Below are 16,976 nucleotides of genomic sequence, written 5' to 3' on the forward strand. Positions count from 1 at the left end.
TATACAATACTTAAAATATGTTGTTCACTTAGTGGTAGGGCTGGATGTATTCACATCCAGGTTATATGGTGCTTATCTGTGTTTGAGAACCCAGAAACTGTTCTTAATACAATCACAGAAATAACTGAAGGAGTACTTACAGAAAACATGATGTGATTTGTCAGTTGCTAACCAGGAAAAAAGGAGTATATTCACTGAATAATGAAGCTAAAGCCCTGCTGGTTCCAAAGTTGATCTAGTTTGAAAAGGGACAGGTAGAAAAAGAGAGTGAGAAAAGGGAAAGAAGTGAAGAGAGTAGATAGTGAAGGCAGTAGTAGTAATTAGAAGCAGCAGTCTTATCAAGTGGATCCACTGAAAACTAGAGAGAGAAAATCTGAGAACAGAAAATCAGCCAAGACAAGGGACTAGCAGTGGTGGCTTTCAGTGTAAGTAAAGTTCTGAAATCTCAGGCATTATTATGTTGTTCTGAAAGCACAACAACTGAAGCAGCACAGCAGCCTGATAAATTTTAGGTTGTAGGTAAGCAGCCCTGTGTGCTTGGATTACAGTTAAACATAACCATGATGTCCCAAGAATCTAAATGTACTAAATAATATTCAGTATACATTCCTGACCAAGGGACTAGAATAATGTGCTTTAGAAAAGCTGATCTGAATTAGTCAAAATTAACACGTTTTAAAATTTTTAAATTTGGCCAATGAAAACTGACAAATCTAGATTATTTCATTTTCCTGACAATTAATGTCTAAATATTGTATATTGAAGGTGAAATACATGTTTAGAACCCCCAAACACCTATTTTCTAAAAAGTGTTTTCATAAGCTTAGTACTGTGAGAGTAATTTGAAAATTGTCACTTGTTTTCCTTATTCTGGTGTAAATTTTAATATTAATTTTCTTTGCAATAATGGTCTCATGAACCATTATAAAATAAATTATATTTCTTTCTACATGTCTGTTATATACTTAATGTACTAATTATTTTAGTGACATAATATTTAAATATAACTTAGGCTTATCATTTAAGAAAATGGTAGATAGGCCGGGCGCGGTGGCTCACGCCTGTAATCCTAGCACTCTGGGAGGCCGAGGTGGGCGGATCCTTTGAGCTCAGGAGTTCGAGACCAGCCTGAGCAAGAGCGAGACCCCACCTCTACTAAAAATAGAAAGAAATTATATGGACAGCTAAAAATATATATAGAAAAAATTAGCCGGGCATGGTGGCGCATGCCTGTAGTCCCAGCTACTCGGGAGGCTGAGACAGGAGGATCGCTTGAGCTCAGGAGCTTGAGGTTGCTGTGAGCTAGGCTGACGCCACGGCACTCACTCTAGCCTGGGCAACAGAGTGAGACTCTGTCTCAAAAAAAAAAAAAAAAAAAAAAAGAAAAAAAGAAAATGGTAGATGATTTTTATTAGACTCTAGCTTGGCAGTTCAGAATTCTTGACAAAAATGTTAAAGTACATAAATTAGTAATTTAATGTTTAATTAAATTTAATTTTCTTTATGAATTCCACATCACATATTTATTAATAAAGAATCTGATATTTCTAATTAACTAAAACTGTAGTGCAGGTATATGTTCATGGAGTTCTGAATTATTTTGTTATGGATAATTTTTAAAGTAGAGAATGAGCTAAACAATAGCAATTTTCAAAAAATTACTTTTTCTGCTAACAGTTAGAAATCCATACTTTTGCTTTTCATTGCATATTGTAAAGGAAACCAATTTTTTTCTTAAGAATTTTTATTATATTTAGCAATAATATTTGCAATTATAAGAATTGTGAATTTTCTGTCTTAATAAATTTACAGTTAATGATTTTTTATGTCTCCAAATTGAGGAATGAAATATAAAATGAATGTTTTATTTGTGGTAAGCATGTCATGTGTTTTTTTTCTATGAGGCTGCTCTACTTAGTATTTGGTGATTATTACATGTCATTGTTGTCATTCCTTTAGCAAAATAAGCAAAATAGCGCATTTTTTTTTTGACCAGAAAAGGTAAGACTTGAGCATTTAAGATATAAAACTGTTAATGGAGAAAACTCCGTAAAATATTTTAAAGAGATTTATTCTGTGCCAAATATGAGTGACCTCAACCCAGGGAGACACAATCTCAAGTTCCTGAGAAAGTGCACCGGAGGTGGTTGGGTTACATTTTGGTTTTGTACATTTCAGGGAGACAGAAATTGCAGGTAAAATCATAACTCGGTACATGGAAGGTATACATTGGTTTAGCCTGAAAAAGCAGAACATCTTGAAGTGGGGTCTTACAAGTCATAGGTGGGTTTAGGGATTCTTTAGGTGGCAATTGATTGAGAGTGTTAAGCTTTATCTAAAAATTTGGACCCAGTAGGAAGGAATGCTTAAGTCAAGAGAGTTTGTTATCTGTCATGCCATACCATGTCAGCAAAAAAAAGAACTGTTTGACTACATTGTAAAGCAAGAAATAGATTTTAAGTCTCTTTGATTTTAAACTGATACCACTTTTATCTTCTCCACATCTGTTTCTTTAAACATAAAAGGTTTTAAACCATCAGTTAAATAATCTACCTTTTCCTGTCCCCCTAAATTTTGGGGTAAATTTGAAGGTCCAGGATAATATGCCTCCTGAAGCTTCATGTACTCTCTGGGGCACTCAGGAGTAGCCCCATGCAAGGGGGTGCCTTAGATTAAGAAGTAGAGAATGAGACAGTTCTGCTGGTTACTTTAAATTCAGTTTTTAAAGAAATTACATTTAAGTCTCTGTTCAGAATGTTGATTTTATTGTGTCTGATTTAAAATAAGCTGAAAAAAAATAAAATGTTAAAGACTTCCTCTTTGTACTGTTTAGTTTTAATCACTGGATGTGTGTGGTAACAAATCCAGTAGTACAGAAGAATTTTTTAAAAAGCAGCATTGTCTTCCTCATTCTTCTCCTTCCATTCTCATTTGTTAGATGTAGCCTTTTAACCATTTCTCTGTGTTTTGAATTCTTTTGGGAGTTACTTTTACAACTCTAAGAACATCGCAGTGCAGCATGTGCTGAGGGTGAGGAAAGTATTCTTAAGGGAAGAAAGGTATATTTATATAGTCTACTATCTTTACATGGAAGCCTCCTTTTAGAAAGTACTTTCTATGAATCAAAGCAACTAAGAAACATATTTTTAAAATTTATATCAGGACATGATTCTTGTCTGACTTTTTCTCCTATGCATGCCTTAGTTTTTCCTTAGCCACTTTCTAACCTCTCCACACCCCTTAAAATTCATAAGCTCTACGTCCAAGTTCCTTTTCATTTCTCCTTAATACTGATATTTTTTCTTCTATTACTAGTAAAGTAGCTGTTTTTCTCCTTAATAATAGAACAGCAGAGTCCGTTTTCACCCAAGTTGTGGCAGTTCTTGATACTTGATTATTACCATTTTCAGAAACAACCCAGCAGCTGTATAGTCTATATTGGTGCCCCTGAGCTTCATAACAAATCTAACCCAACAGGATTTTAGGATAACATTGCCTTAAATCTTCCTACAGTTGGAGGGAAAAGAAAAGGCAGCAACTATAGACAAATCACAGGTCATTTGTTTGCTGAGAGGTATCGCTGAGGTCCTCTTAGGTTTAGTATCTGAAGTAATACACCACTTAGTACTGTAAACCTGATTGCCAATTGTTTTTCCTTTGGTCCTTCATCAAGTGTTTTGATAAGCACTTTTGTACTTCTGGCATCGAGTCTAAATTTTAAACATTTCTTCCCAGTGTGGTCAGTTTCTTATTTTCATGTCATGTGTCTGGATTCACAGACTATACTTTCAAATGTTTTTTCTCTTTAAAAACTCTCCTATGTTTTAATTTTAAAATTATTTTTTTATGACACAGCAATCTTGGTAAAATCAATTAGTTAAGCATTGTTTGTAAGTTTTATTTTTCCAGAGATTCTCTATACTTCTTTGTTTACGTGCCTTCTAATAACATAAAAACAAAAAAAGCAGCCCAGGCACTGTGACATGTGCCCGTAGTGCCAGCTACTGGGGAGGCTGAATGGGAGAATCACTTGAGCCCAGAAATTTGAGGGCAGCCAGGGCAATATAGCGAGATCCCGTCTCTTTAAAAAACAAAAACAAGCAAAACAGTAATGTTAAAGTCAAATGATAAATTTATCTTAAAACTTTGAATTAGGCCGGGCGCGGTGGCTCACGCCTGTAATCCTAGCACTCTGGGAGGCCGAGGCGGGTGGATCGCTCAAGGTTAGGAGTTCGAGACCAGCCTGAGCAAGAGCGAGACCCCGTCTCTGCTAAAAAATAGAAAGAAATTATATGGACAACTAAAAATACAATAGAAAAAATTAGCCGGGCATGGTGGCGCATGCCTGTAGTCTCAGCTACTCGGGAGGCTGAGGCAGTAGGATCGCTTGAGCCCAGGAGTTTGAGGTTGCTGTGAGCTAGGCTGACGCCACGGCACTCACTCTAGCCGGGCAACAAAGTGAGACTCTGTCTCAAAAAAAAAAAAACTTTGAATTAATTTTTTGAAAGGCTAAAAAAAACACTATTCTAAATTTTTCACTTAACAAGTTGATAAAACCACAGTTTAAGTCTTAGAATTTGTGTTAGTGTATATAACAGATATGTTGGAAGCTTGATTGTTGATTATCAAATGTTAATAAGAACAAAGAAAAAAATTTACACATTTAATGAAAGATTAAATAATCATGCCACTTTTTAGTACTCTCTTAGAATACTAATATTTTATTCATCTTTCCTTTTTTCTGAAATAACCAAGTTACTACATTAAACTCAGCTTACTGTAGCTTGATAGAATGCATGTGCATGCTGTGTCTGCAAGCTGAGTAGCTTCAAACAGTAAAATAAAATTGTATTACAGCACAACTATTTGCATTCCTTTGAAAGGTAAGTAAAATCTCATTGGAATCATTGAAGGGGAGGATATTGATGTGCCTTAATGTGGAATTATTTGCCTGTTAGATTATGCCCATGTCTGCAAGATTCCCTACTGGTGATTTGCATCTTGTGACTTAGTGTTGATTAAAGATTTGTATAACTTTTTTAATGCTAATGTCTGTAATATGCTAAGGTAAAATACTAAGAGAATACTGACTATTTAACTGTAGAGTGTTTAGAAAGTAAAATAATAATGATTGCATTTTTTCTTTTTTTGTAATTCCATTGACTAGAATATTCCACCTCTGAGCCATTTCTAAAAGTTTGAAACAGTTTGAGTAGTTACAGTTCTTGAATTTTAAAAAATGTTTTCTAATGAAAAATGTGGTTTTATATGTAAATGTAAAGCCAGTGATTACGGAAGGATCTGATCTCAGAAGTCAGCTGTTGCTTTTAATTAACATTGGCATCCCATTATATTCTTTAAAAAACAAAGTAGAAGGATGTAGAAAATTTCTTGTCATGTGCTTAGCCAAACTGCGGACTAATTTACAGGCAGATATAACATCCTTTTATCCTACATATACCGTAGATAAGTCAACATTCAGTGAGTGATAGACAAGTTGAGGAAAAAATAGAGGTTGCTATACAAAATGATTTTTGTCTTACTTCCGTTTTCTTACCCTAATCTTATTTTTGTGTGTATACTTACTTGTAGTTAACCTTAGATCTTATATAAAGACAGGTGAAATAAGTACAATGAAAATAGTACTTTAATAATACTTTATTTTCTTCTTGTTAGTTTCTTCACTAGTTGAAGAAGGAGAAAAACAGAACAAACGTTTTAGGCCATCAAAAATGTCTTGCAGAGAATCTGCCCCATTGACCTCTTCCTCACAATCAGTAAGCCAGGAGTCACTGGCAGTTAAAGAGAAGTTTGTTCCACCTGAGCTCAGTATCTGGGACTATTTCATAGCCAAGGTAATAAAAGTGCTATTCAGATCAATATTTACATAGTCAAATGGAAATGAAGGTGTTTAAAATAAATGTAATTATTGGTGCTTCCAAATGTTTTTTGACTCTGGTTTAGAAAATTTTCATTAGCATCAGGCTACATTACAAAAAACTATACCCTGGAATATTTTGACCATATTTCTCATCAATCTTTAAGGCAGTTTTTTTTGTAAATTATGGCTTTTGCATTTTAAACAAAACAGAGTTCTTAGATAAAAAGAGAACTTTGTTAACACCTTCGTGTTAATATACTTGATAATGGTTAAGGAATCAAAGTGCCATTGTCATCTATCTCCATCCACACTCTTTTCTTTTACTACAGACAGTCCTTCATTTTTCTGATAACGCATGAATTCCAAGTACTAGTGTTTAGGTAAATAATCTTCCCTCCAAAACATGGTTCAAATTTAAGTTACTATAGTATATTAAATGTGAATAATTTGCATAAAGAACAAACTTCCTTGCTAGTTCTTTATTACAGAAATCACCATGTAGGTAAGATACACCTCATGATCAGTGACCAATCATGTCAGTTCAAAGTCTGTCAGTGATTGATCATTTAGCACCTGTCATTCAATTCACACACAGAAAAATATGCAGTTGTTTTGCTTCCTTGATTCCCATGATAAACTCATATGATATTTTACAAAATTGAATAATCAAAAAAGGGAATTGGCCAACTCAGATGAAAGTGCAACAAAAAAATGAAAAGTGATAGTACTAAGAGTGAAATTCAAAGTGAACATACAGTTATAGAAAAAATTGCTAACTGTGGGAATGTTGACACTGCTACCATTTAAAAGACTCATGTAGCCAGAGGAATTTAGTAAAGGTGACTTTTATCAACATAAATGTAGAAAGAAGTTATAAGGAAGGATGAAGATGTTCCAGAGATAGTGACCTTGGCCAAAAAAAAAAAAAAAAAACATTACATTAAAAAGGACTCATAACATTGAAAATGCAAAGAATAAAATACTGGAAGCTGATACAAACTGAAAAAGAAATACGACTATTTGTTAAGGCATAGAAAGGATGCTTCCTTCATATCCCAAGTTACAGAGTTAGAAGAAGGCAATCACTATTCAAACTACTCTTGATAAATTTTTTACAAAGAAATAAAACATTTTAATTCTCAATATTTCTAATTTTTAATTATGTATGAAATATTAATTTTACTATTTTTAAAAATTTCCCTATACATTTATATTGTAGCTGACAGAGAGGTTTTAGTGTTTTGACAAATATTTTTAAAGGTCACAGAATACTTGTAATTTTTACCATTGATTATTAATATTGCTTGTATAGTTTCTGTTTGGTCTTTTGTACAGTCATGCATTACAGTGCGAAGGAAGGACTGCCTGTATGTATAGTCTGCTTTTCATGTCATCAGCAGAATGCCTCACATTCTCAACTTCTGGATGTTCTCTTTACTTCCTTGCATTAATTAACATCTGACTATTTTCTGGTGACACCAGTCTCCCAGGCTTGTTAAGCTGTGGCTTTATTTTTTTCATATCCTACATCCTGCAGGGTATTGAAGGGAGTTTGTATCTCCTTGTTCCTCATTGCCTTTTGCAGAGTCATTTATTCATTCAGCACACACTTATTAAGTACTGCATTTATCTGGGAATATTTTTATTTCACCCTAATTTTTTGAAAAACAGTTTGCTGCATATAGGGTTATTGGTTAGCAAGGCTTTCTTTAGCTTCTTGTTCCTAGATATCCTTATTAAATTTGTGGGGTCTGCCCATACCCCAGTCTGTATCACAACCCCAAGGAAGTTCAGATGTTAGTTTTCCTGAGTTGTCTGCTAATAATATCTCTGCTGGTTTTTGATGATATCCATGGGCATGGGATTTTTAAATACAGTCCCTTCTGGCAGTACATTGGAACTATTAGTTCTTACAGCCTATCCTGCTGGCCCTCGTAGAACTTCCATACCACAAAGTTTGGGGTGGGATGGGAACAGCCTCTGACTAAAGTTCTCACTGTTTTACCGAGATTCAGTAGATTTTCTTAAGTAAATGCTTCTCTACGTGTTGTATGCATTTGGTCAATTTCCACTGGTTGTTTTTGACAGCTTGTCTAGTTTTATTGTTGCTTTTGCTTTTTAGAGAGCGGATTTACCAAGCTCTTTATTCAGCTTTTCCAGAAGTTTCACCCTCCCTGCTGTGTTTCTCTATTGGACTCCCCTAGATCCAATATTTTACAACTTTTTTTCAAACTTCCCACGTCTTCCATCCTATCCTCACTCTTACCTGATGACTTCACCTTATAAATCACTGAGAAAAATAAAACCAGACAAAATTCTTTCATCATCCCATCATAAGTTACAACCCAACCTACGTTTTCTCCCATCTTATTCTTCCATCCTGATAAAATGGAAGAAGAGTGCTTCCTAACAAAAACCATTTCCTCCCAGTTCTATTCTGACTCTCATCCTCATTTTTCTTCTCCACTCTCTCATGTGTCTTCAGTTCTCTTCCTCTGTAGTGGCTCCTTCTCATCAGGACAGAAATGTGTCCCAACACTCAACTTTTCAAAACTGTATACACATTCTTTCTATTACCTTATTTCCCTTTCATACTTACTTGTATAACTTGTGACCCAATTACCCCACTGAAACTGCTCTTGTTGAGATTCAGGTAAGTAATATCCATGTCAAATATAACTGACAACATTTTTTATCATCTTGTCTAACCTTTTCATATTATTCAATACACTTAACCTCCTCCTTCCTTGAAATGTTTTTCTCTCCTGTTCTCTTGATGCCAATCTCTTATAGTTTCTTTTTTGTTGTTGTTGAGACAGAGTCTTGCTCTGTCACCTGGGCTACAGTGCTGTGACGTCAGCCTAGCTCACCACAACCTCAAACTCCTAGGCTCAGACGAGCCTCCTGCCTCAGCCTTGCGAGTAGCTGGGACTACAGGCATGAACCACCACACCTGGTTAATTTTTCTATTTTTAGTAAAGACGAGGTCTCACTCTTGCTCAGGCTGGTCTCAAACTCCTGAGATCAAGTGATCCTCCCACCTTGGCCTCCCAGAGTGCTAGGATTACAGGCATGAGCCAATGCGCTCTGCCGCAGTTTTCTTTTTTTCTTAAGCTTATTGTTTATTCCTTCATTAGTCTTCTTTTTTTATCCTTCTTCTACTTGACCCATGAATCTTGGTTGTCTCCAAGATTTGGGGATTTGATACTTATTTTCTCCAACACCTCCCCTCTTAAACCCATAGTCCTTCTAGTTTTAGTAAATGGCATCTTCATCTTTAGAGTTGCTCAAGCCAGAAACCCAGGAATTGTTCTTTTTTCCTCACTTGACTTTGCTCACCAAATCTGTCAACAAATCTGTCAGTGCTTTCTCTAAAATATATCTTGAGTCTGTTATTTCTCTCCAGCTTTGACACGTAACACCTATAGCGGACCGCCAACTCTTTTTTTTTTTTTTTCATTATTTAGAGAATACTTTATTAATTTCTGTAATCAAACCCATGTAGGTAAGACCTTACATATTTAATACAGTGCGTTACCCCTGTACAAATGGAAAAAAAAAATAAGTTTAACGTTTCTAGACCAATATGGCTGTTAATTTCTATACAATGCCAACTCAACACAGTAAACTGGGATACTTTTTCCAAAGTTGACAGCACAGTTAAAGTTTCCAAAAATTCAAATTATATATATATGTGTATATATATATTTATATAAAAAGACCAATAATAGCAGTATGTTATGCATCAATAGCAGCAACAGCTTTTCCAGGTTCTGCAGTCATCTGAACAATATTGTAGAGATATCAGCACACTTCATTTAAAAAAAGGGGAAGGAAGGAGAGGTAAAAAAAACAAAACCTCAGAAAACAGCAAAGTTCTGTTACTGTTGTGGTACCTGGCACCATTTTTTTTGTTAGCTTCTGAATCATCATCTGGAAAGAAAACATTCTAGAGTAACATCATTAAAAACAGCTCTGATAAAGCACAGTCACTACTACATATCATAAAGCAGGTACAAGATATTTTACATTCACAGAGGTATGATACAGTACTGTCCTACATCTATAATACTAGAGGATACAATTAAAAAGGCATCATTTGAGACTTGATTCTACTTTTCCAGCAGAGGGCCCAAAGGATGGTATGACACAGCTCTGTTAAAGAAATGCACCTTCTTAAACAGGATTTCCTTTCATTCACGGCACAGTTCTAGGTATTCACTGTTCTTCATGAACATCAACTAAAAAAAAACCGGGGAGAAGGGGAAGGAACCATTGGATTCATACAAAGATGACTGAGTAGAGGCAAGCAAGACTCAGCCTAACAAGTATTTTACCAGATCTATCATGTTTGAATGGTGAGAGCTCCATGGGAAAAAGGAGACACCAAGTAGCACTTCAAAGCTGCAGATCACAACCAAAACACAGCGTCATTTCAAAGAGAAGCAGTAGTCAAACATCGCTCACTTGGATATGGTTCAAAGATGCTGACGTCAATATTTAATCATCTGTGCACTCATCCAGGAAGAAGGGGAGATCAGTTACTACTGTACTTTGATTGTGTTCAACTCAATCACCATGTTACAAAAATAGCAAGCTGCCATAATAAAAAATAAGGCTCCTCTATCCAGCACCAGTTATCTTCAGTTCTTCACCTCCAAGCCTACAAACGCCACAACCATACCCAAAGACCATAAGGGAGCAAAGAAACCACGTCTGATGTATTAGCTGGGACCACCACATTGTTCAGACTGAGCTATTCCTCTGCGATGTTATTTTCCTTGTCTTTCTGGTGTTTCATCTAACCATAAGGATTTTTAGGTCTGAATTATATGCACTCAAAAATGAGTGCACATATCTCTATATAAGTTCTGACTGAAGATGCATGGCCATCAACCGAGCACATGTCATATAGTAGGTGCAAGCTTGCAAAGCCTCATTTTTACTGGTGAAGCAGCTGTGTGTCTGTGTAAATTGCTCCTGTGTCCTTTGTGCATTTCTAAGCTCTAGACATGATAATGTGACATACCATTTTACCCCTTTGGCTGCTGGCAATATCTGACTTCATTCTCCCTGTTCCCCACACCCACACCCACCCCCCCAATCCCCTGCAATAAACCACAGCCTTTAAGATTTTGTTTCTTCAGTTTTGATAGCCTGAGATTTGATTGGTCCAGTTCTAACAGGTTTGGTTATGAGACTGCCAACTCTTGCTTTAGTTACTGATGTCCCCATTTCTGGTCTTGCTATTGGACTTTTCTCTTATAACAGAGTGGTCATAGCAATATTCTTAGCATATAAATCTCAGTACTTGTCCTCTACCTAAACCTTATTAGTGACATTTCATTACACTTCTTTACCATAGCCTATAAAACCCCATCTGAGCTGTCATCTGCTATTCTCTTCAACCTTTCAACACTTAACCTCTTGCTTAGCAGACTTCTTTTTTTCCACACCCAACTCTCCCATTTTAGAGCCTTTCTGCATGCTGTTTCCACTGCCTAAGATGCTTTTCTTCCTTCTTGTTATATAGCTTCTTCCTTCTGTCCTTTAGGTCTCACTTAAATACCACTTTTCAAAGAGGCCTTCTGTGATCTCAATTCTCCTTATTCTCTATCTCAACTCTTTTTTTTTTCTTTATAGTACATAATACAATTTGCATTTAATTTTCTGTTATTTGCCTTTCTTTTCTGCTAAAATGTACGTGCTATAAGGGCAGTAACTGTATCCATCTTAATTCTTTCATCAAGCACACTTTTTTGGCACATAGTGGATACTTAAATTTTTTGTAGGCTGGATGAATAAATAAGAGAATTGTGTAAAGTGATGTCAAAGGCACAGAATGGCAATAGTTACTTATAAAGAAGTACCTGCAAATGGTATGAATTGTTACTACCAGACTATATGAGTATATTAAATCAGATATTTGGATGATAAATTGCATAATTATTTTATTTTAGCCTTTTCTACCCCCTTCCCAAACTCGAGCAGAATATGATTCAGAGGAGAGTATGGAAAGTGGTGATGATGATGATGATGATGATGATGTTTTAGCATCAGATTTCCATCTCCAGGAGCATTCTAATTCAAATTCATATAGGTATGGAATATTTCACTTTAAGCTTTTTTTTTTTTTAGCTCTCCTTAAGGATCGCAGATTTAAGCTTCTTTTAAAAAATCATCATGGTTTATATAAATAATGTTTTTGGAAATTTATAGCTTGGTGAATTATATTAATATTATAACTCAGATTACTTGGTTAAAATTGTTAAGCTTATTTCCTTAACAATAATTTCTCAGTTAACTTTTGATTATCCGTGAGTAGACCATCTATGATTTGTATCATATCTCACAAATCCTGTTCCAGATTATGCCTTGCTTTTTGGACCTTAAGATAAACAAGTTCCACTGTTTTAGCCTAGAAAATCTATAGTACAGAAGAACACTAGTACTATAAGTTATCAATAAGTACTATCACAAACGTTCACAATGTTCACCTCCAGCTCCAATCCTGTGTTACTCTTACATTCATGAGTGATGGAATATTATCTTGTCTCTATTGATATGTTTATATCTAAAAGGTGCATATTTTTATTAAAACATGGTATGTTCATGGTATAACAAAAAATATAAATTTTCCCAAAGAAGTATATTGGGGACAGTGAAGTCATTCTTTATTGAAAATTATTATGAGATTTTTACTTACTGGTATATTGGTTTTATTACCCCTTTGAATGAATTTTACTTTTGGAATATATAAAACATTCACATGGCTCAAAAGTCAAATTGTATAACTCAACAACAAAAAATAATTAAAAAATGAACAAAAGACTTAGACATTACAGCCCACAATGAGATACCATCTCATATCCATTATGATGGCTACTGTAAAAAAAAAAAAAAAAAAAACAGAGTTGGCAAGGATGGGAAGAAATTGGAACCTTTGTGCCCTGCTGGTGGGAATGTAAAATAGTGCAGCAACTATGGGAAACAGTATAGTAGTGTCTCAAAAAATTTAAAATAGAATTACCAAATGATCCAGCAATTCCACTCCTGGATATATACCCAAAAGAATTGAAAGCAGGGATTTGAACAGATATTTGTATACCTATGTTTATAGCAGCATTATTTGCAGTAACCAGTGGTAGAAAACAATCCAAGTGTCTGTCAATAGATGAATGAATAAACAAAATGTCCTATGTACATACAATAGAATATTATTCAGCCTTAAATAGGAAAGGAATTCTGACACATGCTACAACATGAACCAACCTTGCAGACATTATGCTGAGTGAAGTCAGTCACAAAAAGGGAAATAGTGTGTGATTTCACGTACATGAAGTACCTAGAATACTCAAATCCATAGATACTAAAAGTAGAATAGTGGTTGCCAAGGGCGAGGGAAGAGGAAGAACGGGGAGTTATTGTTGAATGAGTGTAGAGTTACAGTTTTGCAAGATGAAAAGCATTCTGGGGATGGATGATAGTGGTGGTTGCAGAACAGTGTGAATGTATTTAATGTTATTGATCTGCGTACTTAAAAATAGTTAAAATAAGCTGGGCGTGGTGGCTTACACCTGTAATCCTAGCACTTTGGGAGGCTGAAGCAGGAGGATTGCTTGAGCCCAGGAGTTCAAGACCAGCTTGAGTAAGAGTGAGACCTCATCTCTACAAAAAATAGAAAAATTAACTGGGCGTGGTGGTACATGCCTGTAGTCCCAGTTACTCAGGAGGCTGAGGCAGGAGGATTGCTTGAGCCCAGGAGTTGAGGTTGCCAGTGATCTGTGATGATGCCACTGCACTTTAGTCCTGGCAACAGAGCGAGACCCCGTCTCAAAAAAAAAAAAGAAAAAAAAAGGTTAGAATAATGTGTTCCACTTGAAATAAATGAGAAGCTGAAATACCTTTGTTTAAAGTCAAACTGTATAAAAAAGTGAAATTAAAAGTCTCACTTATATTTCTATTTCCTCCACCCAATTCCTTCTCTACACCCTCTACCTTTTATTAGTTTCTGGTTTATCCTTCTGTTGCAAAAATAAGCAAATGCATGTATATAATCTTATTTCCCCTCCTTTCTTGCACAGAGAGTCACATACCATATATAGTATTCTCCAACCTGCTTTTTATTTAAAACATACTGGAACTTCTTTATGGTTACCTTAATATTCCATAGTTCAAAACTAGTTATTCAAACAGTAATCTATTTCCTGGTGGACAATTTGGTTATTTCTACTCTTGTGCTGTATAATGCTGACATGAGTAACTGCATGCATATATTCTTTTGTGGAGGAATATCTTCAGGGTAGATTCCTAATAGTGGAATTATTGGGTCAAAGGGTGATGTACTCTTTCAAATCCATATATAAATCTTTAATAGATCCATTGTTACTTTATTTTTAGTTGGTCATTGATGCGATTGGCAATGGTGCAATTGGTGCTCAGCAATTTGAAGACTTTCTATCCCTTTGCAGGTCATGATCTTGCAGGTAATAAATATCTTAACATAAACTGATGGATGCCATTACTTTTGATTTACGATTCTGTATTTGTTTAAATAGTGGAGAAAAAGTTTAATAACTTTCTATTGTAGAAGGTAGGCTTCTTATAACCAAACCAACTATCTGCATATGTGTCAGGAAGGCAATATCCCAGAAATCAGGAGCACTGAACCTGATGTGAGTGACTACATTGAGACTCTATAGCTCTAGCCAAGTGTTGAGGGATTTAATAATGATAGACATATAGAAAACTAAGCCAATGCAAAAACTAGGAATTATTAACTCCAAAAGGAGGAAAAGGTTGTACAAGAAAGAAAGGGGCATGATAGTATACCAAGTGGTTCACCTATGAATTGTATTTCGATATATGTACTGAAAATATTAAAATACCAATTTAATCAAAAAATTTTGAGACTATATTAGAATGATGGAGAAAGAAGTTTATTCTCATATACTATAGTAGTAAATCAGTAGATTATTACTAAAACCGAAAAATCAAGAACTCACTATGGAAACATGTTGTTTAGATATGGGGAGATAAATAGCAGGAATAGCCAGAAGTTGAAAGTGGAATCAGGACTCCAGAGTATGGAGGGGTAGAACTAGAAGTGCTGAGTTTCATGGCAAGTATTATTTAACTTTTTTTTTTTTTTTTACGTTTTGTATTATTTTTAATTTCTAAATAAATCTTAGAGTTATGTGCCATGCAGAAGTTGAGTTGATATAAAGGTTTAAAGCAGGCCGGGCTCAGTGGCTCATGCCTGTAATCCTAGCACTCTGGGAGGCCGAGGCGGGAGGATCGCTCGAGGTCAGGAGTTTGAGACCAGCCTGAGCAAGAGCGAGACCCCATCTCTACTAAAAATTGAAAGAAATTATCTGGCCAACTAAAAATATATATAGAAAAAAAAAATTAGCTGGGCATGGTGGTGCATGCCTGTAGTCCCAGCTACTTGGGAGGCTGAGGCAGTAGGATCACTTAAGCCCAGGAGTTTGAGGTTGCTGTGAGCTAGGCTGGTGGTGCCACGGCACTCACTCTAGCCCGGGCAACAAAGCGAGACTCTGTCTCAAAAAAAAAAAAAAAAAGAAAAGATTTAAAGCAATTAATTTTCCTCTCACACATATTTTCATGATCTTTAGTACATTTTTCATGTGAAATGAAAGTCAAAGCAGTAATGTTGAGATGCTTATACAGATTTATGACATCCCTTTTTTAATCCACTGAATTTCTGTGCCTACCTCTCCTTCCACATCTCCCCTGCCAATGTGTGTGTTAATAGCTTCACTCAGTCTTTCTTACAATTGAATATAGCATTTTACTGCAGAATATAAATGTGGGTCAATTATATTTTCCCTTTTCAGAGCTTCCAGTTAGTTCACCTCTTTGTCATGCGGTTCTAAAAACTCTTCAGTGTTGGGAACAAGTTCTTCTCCGACGACTTGAAATCCTTGGTGGGCCACCTCAAAACTACATTGCAAGTCATACCTCTGAAGAGAGTTTGTCTGCAGGTCCCGCAATTCTCCGCCACAAAGCTTTACTGGAACCTACAAACACTCCTTTCAAGTAGGTTTTCCTATGGATACTGTTTTTAACGTAGGAGTTTTAATAAATCAGAATGTTGTCAGGTAATAATATTCAGAGAAAAAATATTTAAGGCCTACGTTTAATTTGCTGTTCTAGACTCAAATCTGTGTCTTTGTGTAATGCCTATGGTAATCTAGAGGTTAGCAAACTTTTCTTGGAAAAGTCCAGGTAGTAAATATTTTAGGCTTTTAGACCATATGTCCTTGTCACAACTACTCAACCCTGCCATTATATAGTAAAAGCAGCCACAGGCAATGTGTAAACAAATAGACATGGGTATGGTCCAATAAACTTAATTTTGAAAATGGAGGTAGACTGGATTTGGCCTATGAGCCATAGTTTATTGGTACCTGCTTTAGAGCAGAGCTATTCAAAGTTGCTGGTTAGTAATTGTTTTGCTGTCTAAGAGGAAAGAAAGTTTGAATCAAAAGGTAAATCAATGCAGTGCTTGCTTCATTTAGAAAGAAAGTCTTGCCATGAAAAATATTAACTGAACTAAACAATGTATTTAGTGGCTTAGTATTATAAGTTTTTTTGTTGTTTTTTTCAGGAGGAGAGAGCAAGGAGGAGGGAGAGATGGATCACGTAGTGTTCTAGTTAATTTGCACTTTGGCAGAAGCTCTTACCTCATTGCTAATCAGTAACAGAGTTTGTGGACTGGTATGTGTCCACAGGCAATACTTTGAGTAGCTCCACATCTAGATCTCTTTTAGGAAGCATACCTGTTTTTGTTAGATCCTATGGCCCTGGGTTAGGGATTAGCAAACTATGGTCAGCTAAATCCAGCCCTCGTTGTGCTTTTGTAAATAATATCTCATTGGATCACAATGATATATATCATTTGCATATTGCCTATGCCTGCTTTCCCACTGTAGGCTGAACATCCCTGACCTGAAAATCCAAAATCCAAAATTTGAAACTTTTTGAGCACCGACATGATGCCACAAGTTGAAAATTCCACACATAAGTACTTAGCACAAACTTTGTTTCATGCACAAAATTATTAAAAATATTT

At 35.6% G+C, this 16,976-nt stretch overlaps 1 protein-coding gene across 6 annotated transcripts in view; it reads left to right on the forward strand.

Moving 5' to 3' along the window:
• The window catches only part of DMXL1 (Dmx like 1), a 153,303-nt gene that overhangs the window by 94,333 nt on the left and 41,994 nt on the right, over positions 1-16,976 (forward strand). For all 6 annotated transcript variants that reach the window (XR_011235947.1, XM_069492836.1, XM_069492835.1 and 3 more), the window contains 4 exons: positions 5,677-5,855; positions 11,842-11,981; positions 14,282-14,367; positions 15,739-15,940. Coding sequence is in view for 5 of the 6 variants with exons in the window: in XM_069492836.1 (XP_069348937.1) it covers positions 5,677-5,855; positions 11,842-11,981; positions 14,282-14,367; positions 15,739-15,940 (607 nt within the window). In the remaining variant the exon portion in view is untranslated. The remainder of the gene's footprint in view (positions 1-5,676; positions 5,856-11,841; positions 11,982-14,281; positions 14,368-15,738; positions 15,941-16,976) is intronic.

Source organism: Eulemur rufifrons, chromosome 17 (genome assembly GCF_041146395.1).
Source record: "Eulemur rufifrons isolate Redbay chromosome 17, OSU_ERuf_1, whole genome shotgun sequence".
Lineage (NCBI taxonomy): Eukaryota > Metazoa > Chordata > Mammalia > Primates > Lemuridae > Eulemur > Eulemur rufifrons.